The sequence below is a fragment of the Mustelus asterias genome, chromosome 3 (assembly GCF_964213995.1).
Source record: "Mustelus asterias chromosome 3, sMusAst1.hap1.1, whole genome shotgun sequence".
Taxonomy (NCBI): Eukaryota; Metazoa; Chordata; class Chondrichthyes; order Carcharhiniformes; family Triakidae; genus Mustelus; species Mustelus asterias.
In genome coordinates this window covers 104,352,015-104,379,105 of record NC_135803.1, presented here as the reverse complement: position 1 = coordinate 104,379,105, position 27,091 = coordinate 104,352,015, and the positions used below count along the sequence as shown (strand labels likewise).

At 42.1% G+C, this 27,091-nt stretch overlaps 1 protein-coding gene across 1 annotated transcript in view; it reads left to right on the top strand.

Moving 5' to 3' along the window:
- Positions 1–27,091, top strand: part of itpr1b (inositol 1,4,5-trisphosphate receptor, type 1b) — a 521,126-nt gene that overhangs the window by 286,886 nt on the left and 207,149 nt on the right. Inside the window, exons 40-41 of the mRNA XM_078209411.1 lie at positions 6,082–6,129; positions 18,301–18,433. Of these exons, the coding sequence (XP_078065537.1) occupies positions 6,082–6,129; positions 18,301–18,433 (181 nt within the window). The remainder of the gene's footprint in view (positions 1–6,081; positions 6,130–18,300; positions 18,434–27,091) is intronic.

The following is a 27,091-nucleotide window of genomic DNA, read 5'->3' as shown; positions in this document are numbered from 1 at the left end:
CCCCAAAGACACAGTTGACCCCATTACTGTTGCATCCTTCCAGATATAATTTCCAGAAAAAGTGTAGTACGCAATGCAGTTCTGTGAGCACAGCGGCAGTTTGTTTTATGCCTAATTAACTGATCAAGTGGAAAACATTTGTTTTGTATCGCATTCTTTGAAAAAGAGTGGAAAAACCTGCGCTTTTCACACTGAATCTCTGATGTGTCTTGTACTCAATTGAACCTTCTGTTTGAAGCGGTGGGGTCATATGAGCTTAAATTTCACATATGGAAAACTGCCATCTCAACAGCTTTAGCTTCAGCACATAGTTATTGAGTTGCAGACTATGATTGTCAGTCAACCATAACCATGTATTATGATCACATATCTCTTTTCAGACCACATCCCCAGTTTGCCTGGAGAAAATTGTACCCCTGCACGTTGTCATGATGTATTATTATTCCCTCCTTTTATCTTCTATTCCCAACGTTGTTGAAACTTATCCATGCCGTGGGTATTAAGATTGCGATCTTGCAGTGCATGACGTGAACGTATTTTTTTTTTTAAAACAAGCTCTATGATTTGTACGGTGCTCTGTGAACTGAAGTTGAGTAGGCAAGAGAAATGTTCCCTCGGCACTGACTGCTCTGTGGACTTGTTTCAGAAAACTGCTTTTATAGTTTCGTGGAACTGACACCATGAGTGTCCCAAGGTTTCATTTATTAATCATTACTCTCCAGATTTAAACACAAAGAAATGACTCGCGTTTTCAAGGGTCAATCTCTGACATAGAACGCTAGATTGACTGTCTTTTGACGCACTTCAGCTGACAGGTGAGAATCTGTGTAACATGTGTAGTCTAGTCAAACAGAGGGCCTCCCTTGATACACTTTAACCATTCGAAGATCTCCCATGCAGACTACACCGCCCACCAAACAATACAGTCGAAGCTCATTTATCCTTTGCTGACTGTCAACCAAGCTGCTATTAAATGTTTCCAATTTGCTCAATTTTCCCCATGCCTATACAACCATCCACGTTTTATTGCCGAGGCTGTTCAGTCCTTCTGTCTGTGCCAGCCAAAAATGTAGAGTAAAAAGAAACTAGCCGCTCATTTTAATCCCATTTTCCAGCACCTGGTCTGTAGCCTTGCAAGTTACAGCACTTCAGATACAGATCCAGCCACCCTTTAAATAAGGTGAGCATTTCAGCCTCGACCACCAATTTGGGCAGTAAATTCCAGATGCCCACCACCCTCTGAGCCAAAAAGCTTTCCCTCATGTATTTCTCATCCTTCCACAACGCACCTTAAATCTGTATCCCCTGGTAAATGATCCCTCGCTCAGGGAAATGACTCTTTCTTGTCTACCCTATCTAGGCCCCTCATAAATTTGTACACCTCAATGAGGTCACTCCTTCGCCTCCTCTGTCTGAAGGAAAGCAATTCTAGCCTATTCAATCTTAGCTCAGAGCTGCAATTTTCACACCCTGTCCTTTGGTAAAAGAGCATAGGCATAACCAAGGTTGGGTGGTGTGCCCTGCCTCAGCAGAAATGGTCCCATGAAGTATCTAATGATTTATGATGGGATTGGTTCCATATATGTTGTCCTTGGTTGTAAAGAGGACAACGATATTTCAGAAATTCAGAAGACTGTCTTAAGTAGTTGATGCATGACTAAAGTTCAGTACCAGTGTTGAAGCTTGACCATTGAAATTGGTGTTGGGCATTCAAAACTAAGTTGTTACGCAATAATATTGTAAGTCATGTTCCCAGGATCACAGCCCTAACCATAGCACCTCACGACATCACTTGGCGTTGTGGCTGTTGTCGCTGGAGTGAATTTAAGCATCAACACCACTGTAATATAATTACTTTGAATGACAAGTAGATTTGTGGAGTCTAAGATTTAATCTGGATAACATTCACATCCTGCTTCAGCTTCACTCATCCCTGTGACTTTGTCAAAAACTTTTTGACTGCCGTTTGACGCATTTCGGCTCAACCCTGCTCTGTTTGCACCTTATTAGTGAGTTGCCTAACATCAAGATAAAGCTAAATGTACTAATTTGTCGAATAGTTCTTCTCATCCAGATAGGGAAACATTTGCTTTGTGTTAGCCTTGGATCAAGTTGTGGGTCAGGCAGTTGTCTGGAACCAACATGTGCAATTAAGTTTTTAACTTGTTTTCCACCTCACCCAGTCTACCATTCGTTTGACTTCGTCTTGAGAAAGGAAAGAAAAACACATCTGTGTATGTCAGCATTGCAGAGCAAACCTGTTAGCTCCATGTTAGTGGGTAGCACTAGATCCAGGAGATCAATAGTTGCTGATCACAATCATTTGTTGTGGATGTTTTCTTTGGTGTGGAGAAGGTTGAGGGGAGGTGCTCAATATTGAGATGTTTTGACAGAATAAATAAGGAGAAGCCATTTCCACTGGCACTGAAGATTGGTAACAAGGGAGAGAATTTGAAGGTAAGTGGCAAAAGAGCCACAAGTAGGGCTCTTATTCAGCGAGTTGTTATGATTTGGAATATGCTGCCTGAAAAGATAGTGGAAGCAAGTTCAACATTGACTTTAATAAAGGAAGTAATGTATACTCAACTGAAAAATAGGCTGGGCCAAATGGAAAAAGATGGTGAGGGGATCTAATTATATAGTTCATTCAACAGATCAGCCTAGGTGGTATAGTGGTCATGCTACTGGACTGGTAATCCAGAGGCCTAGTCTAATGCTCTGTGGACAAGGGTTCAAATCCCAATTTAAATTCAATTAATGATCTGGAATGGAACAAAAACTGCCAGTTTCAGTAATAGTGACCATATGAAACCATGTAAAAGCTCATCTAGTTTACCAATGTCATTTAGGAAAGGAAATCTGCCAAGCATGTGACTGTAGACCTACAGCAATGCAGTTAATTCTTAACTGCCCTTTGAAATGGCCAAGCAAGCCACTCAGTTCAAGGGCAATTAGGGATGGGCAACAAATGTTGGCTTTGCCAGTGATGCCCACATCCCATGAAAGAACAAATACATTTTTTTAAAAATTACCTTGTACTATAGGATTCTACAAGATTCAATCCTGAAGCTTACACATTGAATTTTCAAATCCCATGGACTCTGAGGGAAAGGCGAGTCAGGAGGTTAGTGACGCTATTAATTTGATGAGCCTTACAGATTTCCTTTTGCAATCTAACCACACTACTCCCTTATCTGTTCCTCCAATAGAGTATATAAAAATATATCGTGTGGCTTGATTTGACATAAAGATGTATAGAAACATAGAAAAACTACAGCACAAAAACAGGTCCTTCGGCCCCACAAGTTGTGCCAAACATATCCCTACCTTTTAGGCCTACCTATAACCCTCCATCCTATTAAGTCCCATCTACTCATCCAGGAGTCTCTTAAAAGACCCTATTGAGTTTGCCTCCACCACCAAAGGCAGCCGATTCCACTCGCCCACCACCCTCTGTGTGAAAAACTTCCCCCTAACATTTCCCCTGTAAGAACATAAGAAATAGGAGCAGGAGTAGGCCATCTAGCCCCTCGAGCCTGCCCCGCCATTCAATAAGATCATGGCTGATCTGACGTGGATCAGTACCACTTACCCGCCTGATCCCCATAACCCTTAATTCCCTTACCGCTCAGGAATCCATCCATCCGCGCTTTAAACATATTCAGCGAGGTAGCCTCCACCACCTCAGTGGGCAGAGAATTCCAGAGATTCACCACCCTCTGGGAGAAGAAGTTCCTCCTCAACTCTGTCTTAAACCGACCCCCCTTTATTTTGAGGCTGTGTCCTCTAGTTTTAACTTCCTTACTAAGTGGAAAGAATCTCTCCGCCTCCACCCTATCCAGCCCCCGCATTATCTTATAAGTCTCCATAAGATCCCCCCTCATCCTTCTAAACTCCAACGAGTACAAACCCAATCTCCTCAGCCTCTCCTCATAATCCAAACCCCTCATCTCCGGTATCAACCTGGTGAACCTTCTCTGCACTCCCTCCAATGCCAATATATCCTTCCTCATATAAGGGGACCAATACTGCACACAGTATTCCAGCTGCGGCCTCACCAATGCCCTGTACAGGTGCATCAAGACATCCCTGCTTTTATATTCTATCCCCCTCGCAATATAGGCCAACATCCCATTTGCCTTCTTGATCACCTGTTGTACCTGCAGACTGGGCTTTTGCGTCTCATGCACAAGGACCCCCAGGTCCCTTTGCACGGTAGCATGTTTTAATTTGTTTCCATTGAGATAGTAATCCCATTTGTTATTATTTCCTCCAAAGTGTATAACCTCGCATTTCTCAACGTTATACTCCATTTGCCATATCCTCGCCCACTCACTCAGCCTGTCCAAATCTCTCTGCAGATCTTCTCCGTCCTCCACACGATTCACTTTTCCACTTATCTTTGTGTCGTCTGCAAACTTCGTTACCCTACACTCCGTCCCCTCCTCCAGATCATCTATATAAATGGTAAACAGTTGCGGCCCGAGTACCGATCCCTGCGGCACGCCACTAGTTACCTTCCTCCAACCGGAAAAACACCCATTTATTCCGACTCTTTGCTTCCTGTCGGATAGCCAGTCCCCAATCCACTTTAACACACTACCCCCCAGCACCTTAAACCTGTGTCCTCTCGTAGCAGCCATTTCCACCCTGGGAAAAAGCCTCTGAGAGTCCACCCAATCTATGCCTCTCAACATTTTATATACCTCTATTAGGTCGCCTCTCATCCTACGTCTCTCCAAGGAGAAAAGACCGAACTCCCTCAGCCTATCCTCATAAGGCATGCCACTCAATCCAGGCAACATCCTTGTAAATCTCCTCTGCACCCTTTCAATCTTTTCCACATCCTTCCTGTAATGAGGCGACCAGAACTGAGCACAGTACTCCAAGTGGGGTCTGACGAGGGTCTTATATAGCTGCATCATTATCCCCGGACTCCTGAACTCAATCCCTTGATTGATAAAGGCCAGCAGACCATACGCCTTCTTAACCACCTCCTCCACCTGCGGGGCCGATTTGTATGTATGTATGTATGGAAGAGTCCTGTGTTTCCCAGAGCCCATCCAATATGATGAAACCTCTGGTTTCTGCCAACATCAAGTTGGCAAGCTCCAAGAAAAACTGAGTGTGGTGCTTGGCTGCAGAAAATTCAGCCCGACGAAGAGTTGGTAACTTTGTAAGTGTATTAAATTTCTCAAAAGAATTGAATACAGTTTGATTCAATGGGCAGATTGTTGATTGTGAATTGTCTTGATGAATTATGGTATGCATCTTTGGAATGAATGTCTTCAATTATGGCACGCTGCAGCTGAAATGCAGTAGTTGGCATAAGTTTGTCATATCATACCGGAGTTATTTGTTCCACTATTGCCTGATCCAGATGTTGAAATATCTCCCGAAAGGGGTGCAAGAGATATTTTTAACAAGTTTAGGATATGGTAGGTAGCAGTACTTAGCTAGGACCTTGTTGAGCTCATTATGACTACGGCTTTTGCCTTGAATAAAGCAAATTCTAGAGTTATTCAGCTGAGAGAGAAGGGAGTAGGGTTGACCCCCTGACATCACTCTGCAGGCTAACTCCCTTCAAGCTAAAGCTAACACTTGCTCCAGGGTTGGTGCTGGAACCTGCTGGAAATGTGATTCACCTAACTCGCTCTCTGACTTGAGCAATGCACCCATGAGATTATATGGGTGGAGGGAGGACTAAAATTGAGTGGATACAGTGATGTGCTTCGCTTAAAAACTGCATTCCGCTTGCTGCTTCTGCTATCCTGCATGTGCCCCACTTGTACAATTCCTACCGCTAAGAGTATCCCTTTTCTTTAACTTTATAGTTTATGTATGTCAAAAATTTGTGCAAATTGTATAAACTGTCCAAAAGCCAATGAAGTATTTTTGTCCAAACAAAATAGTGCCAACTAACAATATTGATTATCGCAGAAGGAATACTGTTTTGAATCGCATGCAGCATTTAGTATCTAACTCTTGCTTGACGGTGGTGTGAGGAATTAGACCTCTGGTGTTAATTGATACAATCTTGAAAAGAAAATCTTGTTTTCTGCATGTCCGTCCTTCTCCCAGGAGCTTGATCAAAACCTGCCGCAGAAACAGCTGGAAGATCAGAAACGGGTATGTACACCTGGAAGTCGGGGATGGGCGGAAATTCCGCACCTGTTTTGGAAATGAACGATTCTGTACGCATTAAATCAGCTTTGTTATAGATTGCAGTAATGGACTGTCTGCTTTGGAAGATAATAGACATAATCTACAACAATACGTGTTTAATATGATTACAATTTTTCACTCTGAAAAAACACAGTAAAGTGCCTGAAGCAAGATAAAGTCTTGTGTGTGAAACATTCAGAAAGGGAATCATATTCCCAAAATACTTATTTTCCAGACACAATTATAGCAAATTATTGCAGTTAATTGGTGTCTGCCACTTCAGTCCTTGAGGGCATGGCAATTGCAGTGACTTGATCTTCATTGTTAAAGAAGATTAGAGATTGGTTATGTGTGAACGTGCAAATTAATGGCTTTGCGTGTACATTGAACAAAAAGAGTGACCCTTTTAAGTAAATGTGATTCACTGACCATAATCCTAATCCTTCATGTATTTACAGAATGATTCAGCATGTGCATTTCATTGGGAAGGAGGGGGAGGAGAGAAAAAGAGGGAGAAGGAAGGGCTTGGATTATAATCATGCAATACATCCTGTGTAGGAGGAATACAATGACAAGTTTTTGCCTCAAACTTTCTAGAGTTTACTCAAACATGAAATAGATGATTGACAATTTTTTTCTTTAAAAGATTTTGCATAAATTGCAAAGGTGAAGTTTACACAAGCTGTGTAGATATTTTAAGAATATAGTGGATTGTGAGTGCTAGTCTGAGGCAAGATGCACTTTGGAAAAGGCTCTGTTAAAATTGCTTAATATGCTCAAGGTATGTTTTATATGAGAACACTTGCAATTTATTTTAATCAACAGCAGTCCTTTAAAACCGCATGCAATGAAATGACTGAGCAGAATTCCGTTGCCGATAGTGACATGTTAGCAAAATTATCAACAGAATTTTGAGGCTAAAAAGATGTGTCTCATTTCTGCTGCTTTTTCTTTCACTACATCTATCTTCCCTAAAAATAAAGGCTCACGCACAAGTTGAAAGGGCTCCTTTCTAACCTAATATGTAAAAAGCCTGACATGAGAAGATTGCACAATTGGATCTTGTAATGGATGAATCGGGGCAGATAAGAGAAGTAAATGTAGGGGAACATCAAGGCAATAGTGACCATAATATAATGCACTTTCCAATGATGGTGGAGGACCTAAGTGTGGCAAAAAGCAGGTTAATAGATGAGAGAAATAGCTGATTTTGAGGGGCTGAGAATAGAACTCAAAATAAATTGGCAACCATATTAGCAAATAATAATGCAAAAAAATAATGGAGAACATTTAAAATGGTGCTCAATAGTGCAGGGAAAAATATCCTATTAAAAGCAAAGAACAGAGTTTGCCTTAATGGAACTCGATGGATGATTAGCCATGAGGGAACAATTAAAGTTAAGAAAGAGACATATATTAAATCCATAGACAGCAGAGGAGACCGTGATAAAAGAGAATAGAAAGAGATTAGGAAAGAATTTTGTGAAAATTAGCAAAGTAAAGAGGAACCATTAGTGAGACAATAGCATAGGGAGAATGTCACTGGATTAGTGACATTAGTAAGTAGTCCATTAGTAGTTGAGGCTAATCTACCAGAGCAACTGGTGGAATTTAAATTCAATTAATAAATCTGGAATATGTAGCTAATCTCAGCAATCGTTATCATGAAGCTATCATCGATGTCATAACAACACATCTGGGTCATGTCCTTTTTGGGAAGGAAATCTACTGTCCTCATTTGGTCTGACCTACGTGTGATTCCATACCCACAACAATGTGGTTGACTCTTAACTGCTCTTTGAAATAGCCTAGCAAGCCATTCAGTTCAAGGCCAATTAGGGGTGAGCAACAAATGCTGGCTTTGCCTGCGACACTCCCACTCCATTAAAAGAAATAGTGGTACAAAACCAAAATTATCAAGGGACATAAAATAAAATAGTATCATAATTTACAGGCACATCAATAAAAAAGAAGGCTGTGATAGGAAGAGGACCAGTAAGCAAGAGACAAGATAATACCCAAGATGGCAAAAATATAATATAATTATTTAGCTTCACTTAGCAGGCACAAGTGGATGTGACATAGAATAATGAGATGAGTGCTTTATGAAATTAAAAATGGATGTATTGAAGAAACTAATCAAGCTCCAAGGATAAAGCCCAAGTAAGGGTGGATTGAACCTCCATATTTGAAAGAATTAAGGAGAAAAGATAGCAGAGGCATTACTAGAGACATTTAATGATTCCTTAGAAAAAGATGTGGTGCTAGAAGACTGACAAATAGCTAATTTAATTCCTACCTTTAAGAACAAAGAACAGTACAGCACAGGAAACAGGCCCTTCAGCCCTCCAAGCCTGTACCGCTCCTTGGTCCAACTAGACCAATCGTTTGTATCCCTCCATTCCCAGGCTGCTCATGTGACTATCCAGGTAAGTCTTAAACGATGTCAGCGTGCCTGCCTCCACCACCCTACTTGGCAGCGCATTCCAGGCCCCCACCACCCTCTGTGTAAAAAACGTCCCTCTGATGTCTGAGTTATACTTCGCCCCTCTCAGCTTGAGCCCGTGACCCCTCGTGATCGTCACCTCCGACCTGGGAAAAAGCTTCCCACTGTTCACCCTATCTATACCCTTCATAATCTTGTATACCTCTATTCGATCTCCCCTCATTCTCCGTCTTTCCAAGGAGAACAACCCCAGTCTACCCAATCTCTCCTCATAGCTAAGACCCTCCATACCAGGCAACATCCTGGTAAACCTTCTCTGCACTCTCTCCAATGCCTCCACGTCCTTCTGGTAGTGCGGCGACCAGAACTGGACGCAGTACTCCAAATGTGGCCTAACCAGCGTTCTATACAGCTGCATCATCAGACTCCAGTTTTTATACTCTATACCCCGTCCTATAAAGGCAAGCATACCATATGCCTTCTTCACCACCTTCTCCACCTGTGTTGCCACCTTCAAGGATTTGTGGACTTGCACACCTAGGTCCCTCTGTGTTTCTATACTCCTGATGACTCTGCCATTTATTGTATAACTCCTCCCTACATTATTTCTTCCAAAATGCATCACTTCGCATTTATCCGGATTAAACTCCATCTGCCACCTTTCCGCCCAATTTTCCAGCCTATCTATATCCTGCTGTATTGCCCGACAATGCTCTTCACTATCCGCAATTCCAGCCATCTTCGTGTCATCCGCAAACTTGCTGATTACACCAGTTACACCTTCTTCCAAATCATTTATATATATCACAAATAGCAGAGGTCCCAGTACATAGCCCTGCGGAACACCACTGGTCACAGACCTCCAGCCGGAAAAAGACCCTTCGACCACTACCCTCTGTCTCCTATGGCCAAGCCAGTTCTCCACCCATCTAGCCACTTCTCCTTGTATCCCATGAGCCTTAACCTTCTTAACCAACCTGCCATGTGGGACTTTGTCAAATGCCTTACTGAAATCCATATAGACGACATCCACGGCCCTTCCTTCATCAACCGTTTTTGTCACTTCCTCAAAAAACTCCACCAAATTTGTAAGGCACGACCTCCCTCTTACAAAACCATGCTGTCTGTCACTAATGAGATTGTTCCGTTCTAAATGCACATACATCCTGTCTCTAAGAATCCTCTCCAACAACTTCCCTACCACGGACGTCAAGCTCACCGGCCTATAATTTCCTGGGTTATCCCTGCTACCCTTCTTAAACAACGGGACCACATTCGCTATCCTCCAATCCTGAGGGACCTCACCCGTGTCCAAAGAAGCGACAAAGATTTCCGTCAGAGGCCCAGCAATTTCATCTCTCGTCTCCCTGAGCAGTCGAGGATAGATGCCATCAGGCCCTGGGGCTTTGTCAGTTTTAATGTTCCCTAAAAAACCTAACACTTCCTCTCTTGTAATGGACAAAATATGTCCAGGGAATTGTAGACAAGTTAGTTTGACGTGAGTGGCAGGAAAAATAATGGAAGTCCTACTAAAGGAGAATAAATGAACATCTAGAAATGGAAAAAAATATAATAATGAATAATCTGCATGGATTTCAGAGAAAATCTGTCTGACCAACATTTTTTTTGAGAAGGTAAGAGAGTAGACAATGGTTATGTGGTACATGTCATTTATCTGGATTTCCAAAAGACACATGATTATTGCCCCATAATGGACTAGTAAGGTTAGTGAATTGGAAGTATGAAGATAAATGATGGAATGGATTGCTTGCTCACTTCAAGACAAAGTAGAATGTGGGAATAAAAGGTCATTATTCCGAATGGCAGAAGGTGGGGAGTGCTGTTCCACAAGGACCAATGTTGGGACCACTCCTGTTCACAATTTAGATTAATGATTTGGACTTTCAAATTAAAAATGCCATTTCTAAATTTGTGAATGACACCAAGTTGGTGATTTGCAGTCAATACTGAGGAGAACCGCATCAAATGACAGGAGGACACTAATAAACTTGCATAACAAGTAACATTGGCAAATGAAGTTTAACAAATGATAAATGTGCTCAGTGTACCTTGGTAGGAAGAATAGGGAAGTCAGTCATTATTTGGAAAGTGCAAGTCTAGCTGGGATAAAGGAACAATCTCTACACCAATCACATACATGTGTCACAGGTTAACAGGGCCATTTAAAAATCAAGCTATATTTTGAAGGCGATGGACTTGAAATGTCGGAAATTTATGCAAAATCTATATCAACCTTTGGTTAAGAGAACAATTTGAGTACTGCATGAGTATACACAGTATTATAAAAAGGATATAGAGGCATTGGAGAGGATTGAGAATATTTACAAGGATGATATCGGAAATGTGTGAGTCGTCAAATCAGGAATAGGTTGACAGGCTTGGTCTCGTAATTGAGACCGAATAAAGGCCTTTAAAATTATGAAAGGCTTTGATAGAGTGAATACAGAGAATATTTCCTCTTGCGGGGAAGAGTGCAACAAGAAGCCATCAATGGAAGATAGTCACCAGGGAATTTAGAAGACTCTTATTCGTCCAAAGATTTATCGTCCAAAGATGTGCGGGTTAGGTTGATTGGCCATGCTAAAAATTGCCCTTAGTGTCCTGAGATGTGTAGGTTGGAGGGATTAGTGAGTAAATATGTAGGGATGTGGGGGTAGGGCCTGGGTGGGATTGTGGTCGGTGCAGATTTGATGGGCCGAATGGCCTCTTTCTGTACTGTAGGATTTCTATGATTTCTTATTCACCCAAGGAGTGATGAGAATATGGCATTCAACATGGAGTGGTTGAAGCTAATATAATGGATGCTTTCAAGTGGAACTGGATAGTCACATGAGAGGGAAGGGAATGGGTGATTGCAATGGTGGATTTAGATCAGGAAAGATGGGAGGAGGCTCGCATGGAGCATATCACTGACATTAACTGAGTAGCCTGTTTCCTTGGTGTTTATCCTATGTAACCTTTTATGCTTACCTCTGATCGGTATTTTGAAATTAAGCAGCCCAAGAAACTACTTTTGAAATGCGATCACAATGGTGGAGGTTGATCTTTTTCAGTTGTTGATTTGAAGACAAGTGGGATGTTGCTCAGTGAATCTATTCACGTTTAACCTTTTGGCTGTGATAATGACAGTGAAATCACACTGATATATCTGTTTGATGTTCGGATCCCATTTGAAATAACATTTTTAATTTCCCTTGTATTCTATTGATTACTGGAGGCTTTCGGGCTCGAATGTGCCATTTGTATCCCAAGGTAGTTCGGTGGTGAAAGTATTGTAAATGCTTGATGGGTTCACTCAGATACAGTGTGTTATATTTGGGTAATTATATTGGAGCATGTATGTGGGAGGGATTTTCTTTCATTATGTCAGGTGAAGTAGCTTGCTGAACACGCATCACAGTTAATATTCCACTAAACATGTGCTGCAGGCTTTATTGTTGGACTGTGGATTTCTGAAAAATGACACATTTTGGCAGAATAGCTTAGAAATGTACTGTTTAGCGTGTGGTGATTAACAGCAGCCTCAGCGGGTGTTGCAGCTGAGAATTGATTGTTTTGGAATTTACTCTCGAGGTTAATATATTGGTGACTTTACATTTTGCCTTGTAGTCTTTCTCTCTGATCTCCCTGTACCAAACTCAGCTATTTTTTTTTAAACGTGCTTCGAAGACCAGTGGGAGTATTTGAAATTCAAGGCTGTTGTGCACCTTGTAGGATGAGATCAGAATTTCATACTTGCCTTCAAATATATTTTTTTCAAATTCTGTGGTTAAGCAGTTACCCTGCTGATTTTCTTTTTCCAGCTATGATTTCTGATTTGCACAGCAAGATCACAAAAGTTACAGCCATTTGTTTCACAGACTCCAGAAAACCTGATTCGTGCCTTTATATAAGCAGAAAATTTTAATAACCACCTGACCAGCAGTTCAAGAGCAGAGGAGTTTGTCCTACAGCTGTACCATTTGAGAGAGAGAGAGAAAATCAATATTTTTTTTCAAACGTGAAAATAGTGGGGTCAACTTGGCCAGTGGCCCAAAACTGGTGGTATTAAAGTAAACTTTAAGAAAAACCTGAAACCACAAAAGCAGTGGAAATTGGGATGTCGGCAAGTTTACTGCAAAGGTTCAAAATTGGAATTTTGCATTATACCCAGCTCTGCCTCGTTACCACTATTCCCGACCCCTCCCATTTCCCTAAACTGTCAGACCACTTGTTCAGCCATGCAATACTGGGTGAGCAGAAATTCCCTCCAGTTAAATATTGAGCTGATTGAAGCCACTGTGTTCGGCCCCCACTCCATACTTTGTTACCTAGCCACTGCCCCCATCCCTCTTCGTGATGACTGTCTGAGGCTGAACCAGATCATTCCCAATCTTGATGCTGTACTTGACCTCGAGATGAACTTTTGATATATACCCACATCATCACTAAGACCATTTATGTGTGCCTCTTCAATCACTCAACTCCATCCCTGTCTCTTGCTTATTTGCTGATGAAACCCACATTTGTGTCCTTGCCACTTCCTAGGTTTCACTCGTCCAATGTTTTCCTACTGGATTCCCATGTTCAGCCCTTCAGACACTTGAGGTCATCCAAAACTCGGCAGTCTGCATCCTTTCTCACACCCAAGTCCTGTTCACCCTGTAGTCACTGACCTACATTGGCTCCCAATTAAACAAAACTTTAAGGGTCTCATCGTCCTTCTGAAATCCCTTCAAGGCCTTGTCACCTAGTTCCTCCCTTTCTCCTCCAGCACCTCAACCCTCCAAAATATCTGCTGCTTCCAATTCTGATTTCATGAGCATCCTGATGTCGAATCAATCCACTTTGGTACCTGTGCTTGGAGTTGCCTAGGCCCTAAGTTCTAAGTCCCTCCTCTCTGTCTCCCTTTCCTCCTTTTAAGACTTTCTTTAAAATCTATCTCCTTGACCAAATTCTTGGTCAGTTATCCTAGTACCTCCTTATATGATTCTGTCAAATTTTGTTTTATAATGCTCCTATGAACCATGAGATGTTTTATTATGTTAAAGGTGCTATATAAATACTTGATGTTATTTTTGATCACATTGAACAATTAAGTTGTGAAGTCTTCAACAACTTATGGTGGTTCATCGATCCATCAACCAGACACTGATTTATTAGTTGAATTGATTGAGAAGTCCAATTTTTGCTCATTTATGTGAGCATTCCATGCAAGTTACTGCTCAAAATGGCAAGCTGTAGGACATCACTGGTATGATGCATTCCCTTGTTCTTGACTCTCACTGTTTTTCCTTTTCACTCCTATTGTGGACAACAGTTCCACTGTTTGACCCCAGCATCCTGTTTTATCATTGCTTGTTGGATCTTTGTATAATTTAGTAACTTCTCTCATCGGTTCTTCCTCTGTGTCGATGTTCATGGCACAGCTTCTGCAAAACTCTTCGTTGAGAAAATCGAGGCTACAGGAAAATTGAAGCTACAGGAAAATTGAAGTTACAGTGCCTTTTGATCAGCCCATTATGGATCCACCTTGAATCATGCAAAATGGATATGGTGACTCTCACCCTTTTGGCTCCAGCTACGTATTTGAGAATTTTTCTAACACGGCCGTGGCGCAGGACCATACCCTGGATTTTTCTTTACCTTTTAGATGTCCCAAGATTTATTCTCCCATTCCATTCCTATTCTCAGTTTTTGTCACAACAGAGCCATATCTTTTCAATTCATGTACTGCACGGTGGCACAGTGGTTAGCATTGCTGCCCCTCAGTGCCAGAGACCGGGGTTCAATTCCGGCCTCGGGTAAATGTCTGTGTGGAATTTGCACGTTCTCCCCGTGTCTGCGTGGACTTCTGCCCGTTGCTCCAGTTTCCTCCCACAGTCCAAAGATGTGCAGGTTAGATTGATTGGCCATGCTAAATTGCCCCTTAGCGCCAGGGGGATTAGCAGGGCAAATACATGGGGTTATGGGGATAGGGCCTGGGTGGGATTGTTGTCAGTGCAGGCTCGATGGGCCGAATGGCCTCCTTCTGCACTGTAGTGATTCTATTCCATGTAGCATGGATTTCTCTGTTGTTAGTCTTTATAAATGAAATATGGCAAGTGTCACAGCAAGGGCTAGAACCCTGAGTGCACCCATCTCCATCCACGTCCCCCCAGCAAAAACAGTAAGGAAAATATGGTTTTCTAACTGTTGGATCCAATTTCAGCTGTCCAACTGGAGATTCCTTGATTCAAGCTATGTTGATGGCTGTTGGAGCTGGCTCAGTTCTTGCTAGTTTTGCATTGGAATAGGAGCGACTTTGTTTTCACAGTTATGGGAATATTGTTCACATTAGAAGTGTTCCCTTTCTCCGAACAAAAAACTTAAAGCAACCTTAGTTGCCGACATGAACGGATAAGGACACAACATTCCAGTTGTCTGTATTTACGTGTTTACAGCTGGTAACCTGTTTTGGGTTCATTTGATCCTTAAATTTTGTGTCCTTTTGTGAACCCCGGGATTTCACCTTTGATTTTCTAATTCTTAGTTGAGAGTGAGGTATGACTTTCCTTCATTCTACCTGGGGAGTTTGAGCGTTTCCAGCTCTGGTTGTAGGCCTACTTTTATTTGGCATTTCAATGAGGCTGCCTGCGAACAGATATGACGAAATGTCACCAGCCAATTTCTTGTCCAGATAAAGAAAGATGTTTCTTTTCTTTGCAAGGACTTTCCGCTCCATTTTGTTCAAAACCAGCATACCAGTTGCTTTAGGCAGCTTTATATTTCCCCAGACCCCAATACGTTATTTACTTTTAAAATATGGGCATGTGGGTGGCACAGTGGTTAGCTGCCTCACAGTGCCAGGAACCCGGGTTCGAATCCCGGCTTGGGTCACTGTCTGAGCAGAGCCTGCAAGTTCTCTCCCTGTGTCTGTGTGGGTTTCCTCTCTCAGCCTGAAAGACATGCTGGTTAGGTGCATTGGCCATGCTAAATTCTCCCTTAGTGTACCCGAACGGGCGCCGGAGTGTAGCCACTAGGGGATTTTCACAGTAACTTCATTGCAGTGTTAATGTAAGCCTACTTTGACACTAATAAATAAACTTTAAAAGCATTGGCAAGGCTGGTACTTTTTCCCAATCCCCTCGTGCCCTGAGAAGGTGGGGGATTGCTTTATAAAACCGCAACAGTTTGTGTTTTGTAGCGGTCTGGATACAGCTGAGTGACTTGCTCGGTCATCCAATAGACAACTAAGAACCAAAATTGGGTAGGGTTGGAGTTACAAGTAGGTCAGATCCAGGTAAAGCTGGCAGATTGCATTAATATACCCTTTAAGTTTTCAACAATAATCAGCAGCTTCTTGGTTACTTTTACTGGTACTGGCTCTTCATTTTCAGATTTATTTTCTAACTGATTTCAAAGAGCATCAGTGGGAACTGAATTAGCGTTCCATAGGTTACACGTTCATTGACATATGCACTACACTATGTCTCTTGAAGATAGTGAGGTGAATTTGGGGTATTCTTTTACAGCTGCTGCCAACCCTGTGAAACCACTTCAAAGTGGCCGTTCCTTATTGGTGAAGCCAGGCAGTGAGTGCCATTGAAGTTTGAGACAGTGGAAGTGTAACCTCATTAACATTTAAGGTTTGCACATGAGCGCATCCTGGCAAGGGCACTTGACAATAGTAGAGTGTATTTGGAACGCTAATTTTTGCAACCTGCTGCTACTTCCCCCTTTCCAGTCATCCCTCTCTGGCTCACTGAAATAAACCTGAGCATCCCTGGCTAAGAACAGCGCAGGCTAATAATTGAGCCATAGAAATTCCTGGTTACAATTACTGAGCATCAAATCCCATGGTGCACTTATTTACTGAGCTGTCAAGAGGGAGGCATTTGATACAGGGCCCAATTACTAAACGCAAGTTTGACTCAGCAAGTAATAGAATGAAGCTTGACACTTTTTTTAATGAAACTTCTGATGCTGAACCACCAGGAAAGGCTAAAGCACATTCATTACTTCATTAAATACGCAAAGGATTTCTCTTGATGCCACCTGCAGGCAACCTTTATGGTTCTACAAAACTTTGCAGTCTTGACTTGACAATGCAAATCAAGCTCATCATTGCAGTACTGCTCCAAGATGTACTGCCATCCCCTGCCTTGTGTTTTGAGATGGAATTCATACCTAAGAGAAAATAAATGAGGAAACATTTATTAACAGTGACTATAGTCATTCTCATGGCTGGATTCTTCTACTTTCAAAGTTCTTTGATATTCTATCAAAGGGTGTATGCTGGAGTGGTTTGAGCTTCAGTGTTCTCTTTAGCTACCTTTTTATATTTGGCTATTTTCAGCTTGGTCTCTGATATTACAGTTTCGATTCAAAGAAATGGGGGTGGAAAACTCCCTTTGTATCTAACATACGTGACGATCTAATGGTTTACATGCCTGGTGCAAGATCAAATGTCATCCTTTATTAGGATTGCGACCTCTTTCTGTAAATACAGACAGTCACCCCAATTCCCTTAACAAAATTAACAAGACTCAACTTTAACATAGTAAAATGTCCCAAGGAACCTTGGAAGGAGCATTATCAAACAAAATTTGTCACCAAACTGCAGAGAATTACACAGGAGACCAAAAGGTTGGTCACAAAGGCAGGCTTTAAGGAGCACCATCATGGAGGAGGGTACAGTGAGATAGAAGCATTCAGGAAGTCTGGGCAGCAGATGTTGTAATCGGTAAAATGAAGGAAATTGGGGCTGTATTAAAAGTCAGAGTTGCAGAAATGTAAAATCCTCTGAGGACGGAAGAGGTTACAGAGTTGGGGAGCAATGAAGTTTTGGAGGGGTTTGAACACCAAGATGAGAATTTTTAAATTCATAGTTGCCGGGCTGGGAGCCAAACTGGGTTAGGTGAGCACAAGGGATGATGGGTGAACAGGACTTCATGTTAGGATATGGATGGTGAAGTTTTGAATGAAACTTGTGGCTTACGGAGGGTGGTTGATCAGAGGCCAGAAGGTGTTTGGAGGTGTTGTAAATAGACGTATTGAAGAGGTTTCAGAAGCAGATGGGCTGAGACTGGACAGAGACGAGAATGAAGTTTTGGTGATGGAGTGGATATGGGGTTTGTTATCAAACCTTTTTTATCTCACTTCTCCTGTCCTGAAGAATATCTTCATAAATATTCTGGTGCTTGTGTGCTATGTTGGAACACACATTTGAAGTAGAAAACTTTTTTTTGCCACTCGCTTTTAAGCAAATTTGAGAATAGTAATGTATCTTCCAAAGCATAATGCTGTATCTTGCTGTGTATTTTGTAGTAACAAGAGGATAACTTGGAGATGGGGCAGGTATTGGCCTTGAATTTTGGTATCTGGCAGCCCAACATCTGCTTCTGTCCAGACCACCATTCCCTTGCCCATGACAATACACATACTTTAATCTAGTTATCGTTGAATCATCTTTGGTTACACTGACCAAGAAGAGGTGCTTTCCTTCAATGAGCATGTCGATTTTGAGGAGGTATACTTTATGTTCATCAAGAGTCCTAAAATGCTTCTTCATGTTGTCCTGCAATATGACTACTTCTCGCTAATGTTGGCTTTTCTTTTATCGTCAGTGGTTTACAGTTACACCTGTTCGCTCTCTCAAAGCTCTGTACTCTCCGCTTGTCTAACACGTTTGTTTTTGCCTTGCCAAGGGTGAAGCTCTAAGGCAGATCTTGGTCAATCGTTACCATGGCAACGTCAGGTCAGTAGGTAGAAGAGACAGCCTGACTAATTTTCACAATGGTCCACTGTCAGCAGGAGGGATCAACAAATCTCTTGAACGAGGTAAGATATTCCTTTTTGCCGCAATCCAGCCACCACATGATACAAGTCCTTGAGGTTAGTTGCAGCGTCTGTGGCGACAGAATCTGAGATCATAATTCTGGTTAATGAACTGGAAGATGTTTGCTATAAACAGCTTTCATGCAAGTAATAGCCAGGGATAAAGACCTAAAGGGAAAGATCAGCAATGGGGTGGAGGGCTGGAGTGATTCAGTGATAAAAGTAATGAACGGTGCTTCTAATTTTATGGCAGATTATAAATGGGCCACACAATTTTTTAAAAATTGTACCTTGTGAAACTTGACTGGATGCTTAAGGGGCAGCCCAGGTATAGATGGAACGTATTTGATGACTACCATAGACCTGTCTTTGAGATGTCCATGAAACCTCAGTGAATTTGACTTTTTTTTCAATGAGGACTGATGGAATTTCTGAGCAAACTCTCAGTCTAGTGAAAGTGTTCAAGCTAATTTTTCAGATTTGGAATGCTCTAGTCTATTTTAGTACAATTTGTCTACAGAGATCTTGTGGCTTCTTATCCTTGTCTGAACTTAACAATTTGTTACGAATCTGTGCCAGTCCAAAAACAGGCAGAGTGCCTTGTATCAGAAAGGGTACCGAACAAACTTATTTATTGTGAGATTGAGTCTTTTGTAATTGCTGGCTTGAGATGATCTCCCCTTTAAGTGTTGAAGATCCTGTTCTTTATAATACTGCTCCCATAAGTTAGAGAGATCCTCAAAGATGAGAGGCTAATAGTGAACATCACATTATTTTTGGATGTTGTGCTAACTTCTGAAGCCTGGGTGTTATTAACTATAAGCCTTGATATAGTTTGACATCAACATGGCCAGAATAAGTTGGAATCCTGATCTCAAGCATCTATATTACTGACACAGTGGATGAATACTTTGCATTTATTGAACATAGGAGATTATTAAACAAAGCGCAGTGGAACAAGACAGATTGGAAGCCAGCTGGGACAGCCAAACCAATAATGAGCTGCCTCTAAGATGTGCAGATATGGCACATTTCAACCGGCTTTTTCCCCAGCATCAGTTATTGCCAACAATGTCATTTAATTGAATCCAGACAGATCGCTGGCTATATGGTAGCTGAAATAGCATCAGATATCCTGCTGTTGGCTTTGCAGATGTACTGCGCAAAGCCAAGGCCAAGTCAGCCTCTGCTCCTCGGTTTACCTCAGAAAACTGTGTACACATTTTTAAAATTACCACAGGGAAAAGTTACCTCGGATTGCAAATGTCACCAGTCTCCGTGCTGTACTTGAAGTCCTGGCATGGAGCTCCAAGTAATTAAAAGAGACCATCGCTGGATGCAACAGCTTCTGCTCTGCCAGCACTCAGCAGCTGTCTTCGGTCAGGTTACCAGGGGAGTTCAGGAGGTCTTACTAATGGGGTACAAAAATAACTACAGTAACTTGAACCATACTTGCGTAGAATCAAATTACATACAATTTACCACACAGCAACAGACCATTCAGTGCTTCACACGAGCCTCCTCCCACTGTGCCTCATTTAACTATACTGACATAGCCTTCTATTCCTTTCTCCTTCATGTACTTATCCAGCTTTCTGTTAAATGCATCCACACTCTTCACCTGAAACACTCCTGATGGGAGCATTAAACATCCAAGAGTGGATGAGTTCCAAACTGTGTGTAGTAAACAATTTGGCCTTTTAGATTTAGAGTTTTCTTTAATTCTGGTCAGAAAATACATCATTCCTCAGGTTAAAAATTAAGCACAATAAAAGAAAAAGTGATCCACCCTAGTAATTTTGGAAGGAACAAGCAAAATACATTTTAAGTTTGATCAATGTTTGCAATTGTCTCAAAATCTAATGTTATTATGAATTGGTACATCTATGTGTTTCTCCAACATCTCCTCCCTGCAGCCACCCTCCCAGACCCGATGGAGCTTGTTCCAATTGCATATAGTGGAGGAGGCATTGAGCTAAGCAGCTACTGAGTGTGCTCACACTGTTATATTTTGAGATGCGTTGCAGATGCTTATTGTTTACTCAAATAAACAAATGCTGAAGGTGTGCTGTAACTCCAGCCCGCTCGTTTCTACTCCATTAGCAGGACCCTTGTAACTTGAACTGAGACAGCTGCTGATTTACGACATAGCAGAAGTTATTAAATCCATCAGTGCTCCCTCTTAATTGCTTGGAGGTCCTACCAGGGTTCGACTGCAGCACGGAGAGCGGTGACATTTATAATCTGAGGGACGGTGATGTGCACGCTACACTGAAAGGCAAAAGTGATATATATGTCACACCAGAGCTATGATATGCTGACATTGGCATTCGTGACTTTTATCAGATTTAACCCTAATGTTAGGAGTTGCCTTTTGGATGGTAATCATCAGGTTAACCCTAAAATCAGAGAGCTTATGAATAGCATTTATGATTAGTTTGCTCGCAGTGGTATATTGTAACAATGATAGGCTTTCACAAGTCTAGCGCACACCTCCAAGAAATGATTCTTTTCGTGGAGAAAGAACATTAAAAAGTCATAATTGAATCCTGGTTGAAATGAGTGCATTTATTGCAGGAAAGTAATGTATTGCAATGTGATTTAAGAACTTGCACAAACTTTTCTGACTGTGTTAGTGTCAGAGGAAAGTCTATTTAAACATGTCTCATGTTGGCTGTAAGACAACCATATGTCTGCTACAAGGACGTTCGAGAAACTGGTTGGTTTACTTGTGGGAGAAGTTAACCCACCAAGACATTGTTTGCATCAAACTTTTTATGCATTATTTATGGAAATAGCTGGTAAATGCTCAGAAATATACATTAATGACTTCGGGTACAGGGCACAATTTTAAAATTTGCAGGGGCATGATGAAACTTGGAAATGTAACAAACTATGAGGAAGATGTTCATAGACTTCCAGAGGACATAGACAGGCGAGTGGAATGGGCAGACACAAGGCAATTGAAATTCAACACAAAGTATGAGGTGAAAACGTTTAGTCAGACGAACGAGGGGTGGCAGCAGTACAACTAAGTGGTCACTTTGAGGTGCAAGAGCAGAGAGACCTAGGGGTGCTTGTGCACAAATCTTTGGGAATGGTACGCCAGACAAACAAAGCAGTTAAAACATATGGGATCTTGGACTTTCTAAGTGGAAGCAGAGTGATGAAAGTGATGCTGAGCCTGTACAAAACACCTAGTTCTTCCCCAGCTGAATATTCCAGCCAATTCTGGAATATTTAGACAGGTCACACAAGTTTTGAAGAGGCTACAGAAGAGATTTAACAGCAGGGGATGAGATGTTACGGCTGGATAAAGCACAGAAGTTAAAATTATTCTCCTTCAATCAGAGAACACGAAGAGGAGAGGCGGCACGGTAGCACAGTGGTTAGCACTGCTGCTTCACAGCTCCAGGGTCCCGGGTTCGATTCCCGGCTCGGGTCACTGTCTGTGTGGAGTTTGCACATTCTCCTCGTGTTTGCGTGGGTTTCCTCCGGGTGCTCCGGTTTCCTCCCACAGTCCAAAGATGTGCGGGTTAGGTTGATTGGCCAGGTTAAAATTGCCCCTGAGATGCGTAAATTAGAGGGATTAGCGGGTAAATATGTGGGGGGTAGGGCCTGGGTGGGATTGTGGTCGGTGCAGACTCGATGGGCCGAATGGCCTCCTTCTGCACTGTAGGGTTTCTATGATTTCTATGATTCTATGATAGTGGGGTTTAAAATAGCAGTTGTTTGGATATTGGTAGTAATGAAATTGCTACCAATGCCTGAAGGGTCACTAAGTGGAGGGTAAATATTTGAAATGATTAACAAAAGCACCAGAAATGATGTGAGGCAATTTTTTTCAAAACAACAACTGGTTAGAATTTGGAATGCAATGTGTACAAGGGTGGTGGGTAGCATTCAGTAGTGGTTTCAAAAGGGAATTGGCCATATATTGAAAGGATTAAAAGATTGCAGGGACATGGGGAAAGAGTGGGTGGTGCAACAAATTGGATTGCTGTTGGAAAGAGCTGCAGCAGACTTGATGGGTTGCATGTACTATTCTATGACCCGTGAAATACATAATCAAGGGATACTCAAAGTGGGTGGGATGATACTACTCTGCCAGTTGTGTTCTGAGGGTTGAAAGGAGGCTAGAATTTGAATAGATCTCAATTAATATAAGACCCAACACCAGTTCTCTGAGGCATGTAGTAGTAAAGTGATTGGATAATTCCCCTGGTGTATTGCACCTTTGGATATTGAACCAAGAAGCAGCACTAGCCACACCTGTGATGTCTATTCACTGGGTCTCCCGAAAGATAGCGCACTTACTCACATTAAAGGGCAACAGAGAAAATGGGACAAACTTAAAGAGCGTTTCCCCAGAACCCATGAAACTCCTTATTGTAATTCAGCTTTTTGTTCCTGGAACAATCTCTGTATAATCAGCCCACGCTGGACTCTCGCTTGCATTGCACAAATGTTTGTGAGTGTTTATACAGACATGGTGATGAAACACAGTCAAATGACTCCTTGGAAGTAATTGGCAGACATCCAAAGGTTCTTTCATGGGAAAATATTAGGCAGTTCACTTGTTCTATGAACTTTGAAGTAACAGTAATATGCAGGCATGAGTTGAAGAACTTATTTGTAGGTGGAATCTTAAGGGAGGGTGGTGAAGGAATTAAAGCTGGAACTTTGTGCCACGTTCTTGGTAATTATGATCAAACCAGACACTTGTCTTTGTGTTTCCCTGTTATTTAATAAAGTCAGCTTCATTAATACACCCATTCCATGTGAAGACATTAGCTGTGATACATTTGAAATAGTATGCTGCTGCGACCCAACATTGTAACAACATTTGTACATTTAGCAGATCAATTCATGAACTAATTATCAGTGGGTAAATTACCGATCACTAATTGGGAGAACCAACTTTCTCAAAATTGATTAGTTCCCCAATTTTATTTTGTGGGCAAGGGGTGTGTGAGGGTGGGGAGCCAAGAATCAGGGGCATAATCTTAAAGCCATTTCAGAATGAAATCTTCACACAAGACTAATGCTAATCTTGAACTCCCCTCATTCATTCCCACCACCGCACCACCCCCCCCCCCCAAAAGATGAACAATTGTAGTTGCTATTTTTATTAAATTATCTAGGGTAATGGGGTAAAATGTTCCTAACTTAAGGCTATTAAAAACAACATTGAAAAAAGTTTAATGTATCGGCACTGTGCATACAGTAGCATTGCTGATTTGGGTGTGTGGTTCGAAGAAGCTGTCTAAGTAGGATTTGGGCATAAAACCGTTGTTTGTTTTTTAACACACGCGCACGACAGGGACATTATCCCTGCAAAGATTTAGAACATGTCTTCCTGATGCTATGCAAATCCAACTCATGATCAGCTCTTGGAAAAACTTTTTGGAGTCCGCGTGCAGACTCTGACTTTTTAGAGTTTAATTACCATATCTGTTTTTTTATTTGTTTTTTTAAATGTCCCTCAGCAATCTTAGAACTCGTTTTCTTAGTTTGTATATCGCACTTTGAACATGGTTTGGCCTTACTTGGTATCTGTTTATTAGTTCACCTCAAATTACTGTGTTGCCTTTTTTCACCCACTCCCACCCCCACCCCCAGGGACTTTGAAGTGAGCTGAGCCTTTTGTAAAGTGCTTCTATCGTTAACCCATAGTTGCTGTCCCGGTTTCATTCAGACTTCCTCTGTTGTTGATGGTCTATTCTGGCTCATTTCTCCTAGAGAGCAAGGAACCGCTCAGACATGTCAAGTTCCATCTAAAGGAACAAATAAATGCCAGAAACAATTCCTCAGTGGCTTTGAACAGATTGAAATGCTAGTTTCTGCATCATTACCGTATCAAAATCAGTGTGCGAGGTGAACAGAGGTTTATGGCTTTGTTTTGTGGATGTCAATCATTCAGTATTAATCTTCACTGACCACTGTTCAGCAGTCCCTCTGGCCTTTTCTTTCCATATGGGTGTAGTTCCAACAAGTCTTCCTGTATATTCCTCCAAGGAGAGGGGGTTAAAATCCTTGCCAAAGCTTTAACCATGCATTTAATTGGCTTCTCAATCAACTAATGTACTTGGATTTACCCCTACCCCACTTCCGTTTAATCTTGATTTAGCCTTCTGAGTTTACAATTAAATCCAAAAATAACTCATTGAAAAGATGAATAGGCAGCACAGTGGTTAGCACTGCGGCCTCACTGCGCCAGGGACCCAGATTCAATTCCCGGCTTGGGTCACTGTCTGTGCGGAGTTTGCACATTCTCCTGTGTCTGCGTGCGTTTTCTTCGGGTGCTCCAGTTTCCTCCCACAGTCCAAAGATGTGCGGGTTAGGTGGATTGGCCATGCTAAATTGCCCCTTAGTGTCAGGGGACTAGCTAGGGTAAATACATGGGGTTATGGGGATAGGGCCTGGATGGGGTTGTGGTCAGTGCAGGCTCCATGGGGCCGAATGGCCTCCTTTCGCACTGTACGGATTCTGTGAATGGCAAAATTGGGGTTCGTGCCAAAGGATAATTGGGAATGCCACTGTTGTTACTTTGTGATGTATGCAGTTTCTTATCCTGTTTGGCACAGAGAAAATAATATCCTCCCTTCTTCGGAATTATCGAGTCCCTGCACAGACACCTGAATGAAGTTCTGTGGGGAAGGATATGCTGAAAGTGGCAGCCAGTACACACCAGCTTCTTTCTGCATTATAATTTGTGATGCTGCTTGTCAGCTTTAATGATCTGCAGTAGCGTAGTGGCTTTGTCATTGGACTGGTAATCCAGAGATCCGGGATAATGCTCTGGGGACCCAGGTTCAAATCCCACCACAGCAGATGGTGAAATTTGAATTCAATTAAAAGTTTAATGATGACCATGAATCAATTGGCATTAAAAACCCATCTGGTTCACAATGTCCTTTAGGGAAGGAAATCTGTCCCCCTTACCTAATCTGGCCCACATGTGACTCCAGAACCATAGCAATATGGTTGACTCCTAAATGCCCTTGGGGATGGGCAATAAATGTTGGCCCAGCCAGCAACGCCCACATCCCATGAATGAGTGGAAAGAGTATTTTCTGAATGATACAGGGGTTAAATAAGTTAAAGGATGAGGGCTGGTTGCATACAGGCTAGATTAAACTAGACTAGACTAGGCTGGTGCTTCCTGGAGGCCTTTTAATTGAGGTGTTGTAGATGATTAAAGAGTGTATTAGGATAGGTCGGGAAAAACTATTTTATTTGGTAGGGAAGTTCAGAACTAGTGGCATATCCTTAAAGTTGGAGGTGGGCCATTCAGGGACAATCCAAAATTCTGTTCCTAAAGACGGCATTTTGAGGAATATGGAACCAAAGCAGGTGAATGCAGTTGCAATAGAGATAAACTATAATTGATCAAATTGAATGGTGGAATAGACTCGAGGGGCTGAATGGCCTCCTGATCCGATTATCCTATTTTATTTGTTATGACTAAAAGTTGCTTTGGGTTTAAATTAAGCTTAATTAACTTTTTTTTGCTGATTGTTATTTTTGATCTGCTTGCAACTGATTTTACTCGATCAGAATTGGAGATGGTGAATATATTCAAAGCCACAAGCAAGGAGTGAACTGCAGCCTAAATATCTGCTTGGATTAGCTGGGACTTCAGCTTTTGACCCTGATTTAATGTATTGCACTTTGCCCTGTTTCAGTCTAAACTAGCATAAGAGCATAAGAAATAGGAGCAGGAGTAGGCCATTGAGCCCCTCGAGCCTGCCCCGCCATTCAATAAGATCATGGCTGATCTGAAGTGGATCAGTTCCACTTACCCGCCTGATCCCTATAACCCCTAATTCCCTTACCGATCAGGAATCCATCTATCCGTGATTTAAACATATTCAACAAGGTAGCCTCCCACTTCAGTGGGCATAGAATTCCAGAGCATCTGAGGGGTAGGTCAAAGCTTGGAGATTAGGCCCACAGAGCCTGGGGGCGAAGTGTGTGTATTGTTCACAGCTTTGCTGTTTTACCTTTGTGTAAATGATGTAAATTTCATACATAGGTGCTTGCAGTCCTCATTACATTGGTTCTCCAGAGTTATCTTTGAGACGGGATACTTTTTAACCTGGCCTTCACCCCTTGAAATCGCGCCTTCCCAACGCCGCCATCAGCGAGACCAATGGAAGTTGGTTTTTCATCTCAGCCTGTCAAGACAGGCCTCATAGTTCTCTGTGCAGAACTCCCGATCAGACATTGTGTGAATCTGGTTGACAAAATGATCAGATCTGGATTTTCTTGCTGGCTGGCTTCAAATTAATGGTTTGGAGCTTGAAAAAGACACTACCAGCACAAGATTACCATTGTTAAGGGTGGCACGCTAGCACAGTGGTTAGCACTGCTGCTTCACAGCTCCAGGGACCTGGGTTCGATTCCCGGCTTGGGTCACTGTCTGTGTGGAGTTTGCACATTCTCCTCGTGTCTGTGTGGGTTTCCTCCGGGTGCTCCGGTTTCCTCCCACAGTCCAAAGATGTGCGGGTTAGGTTGATTGGCCAGGTTAAAAATTGCCCCTTAGAGTCCTGAGATGCGTAGGTTAGAGGGATTAGTGGGTAAAATATGTGGGGGTGGGGCCTGGGTGGGATTGTGGTCGGTGCAGACTCGATGGGCCGAATGGCTTCCTTCTGCACT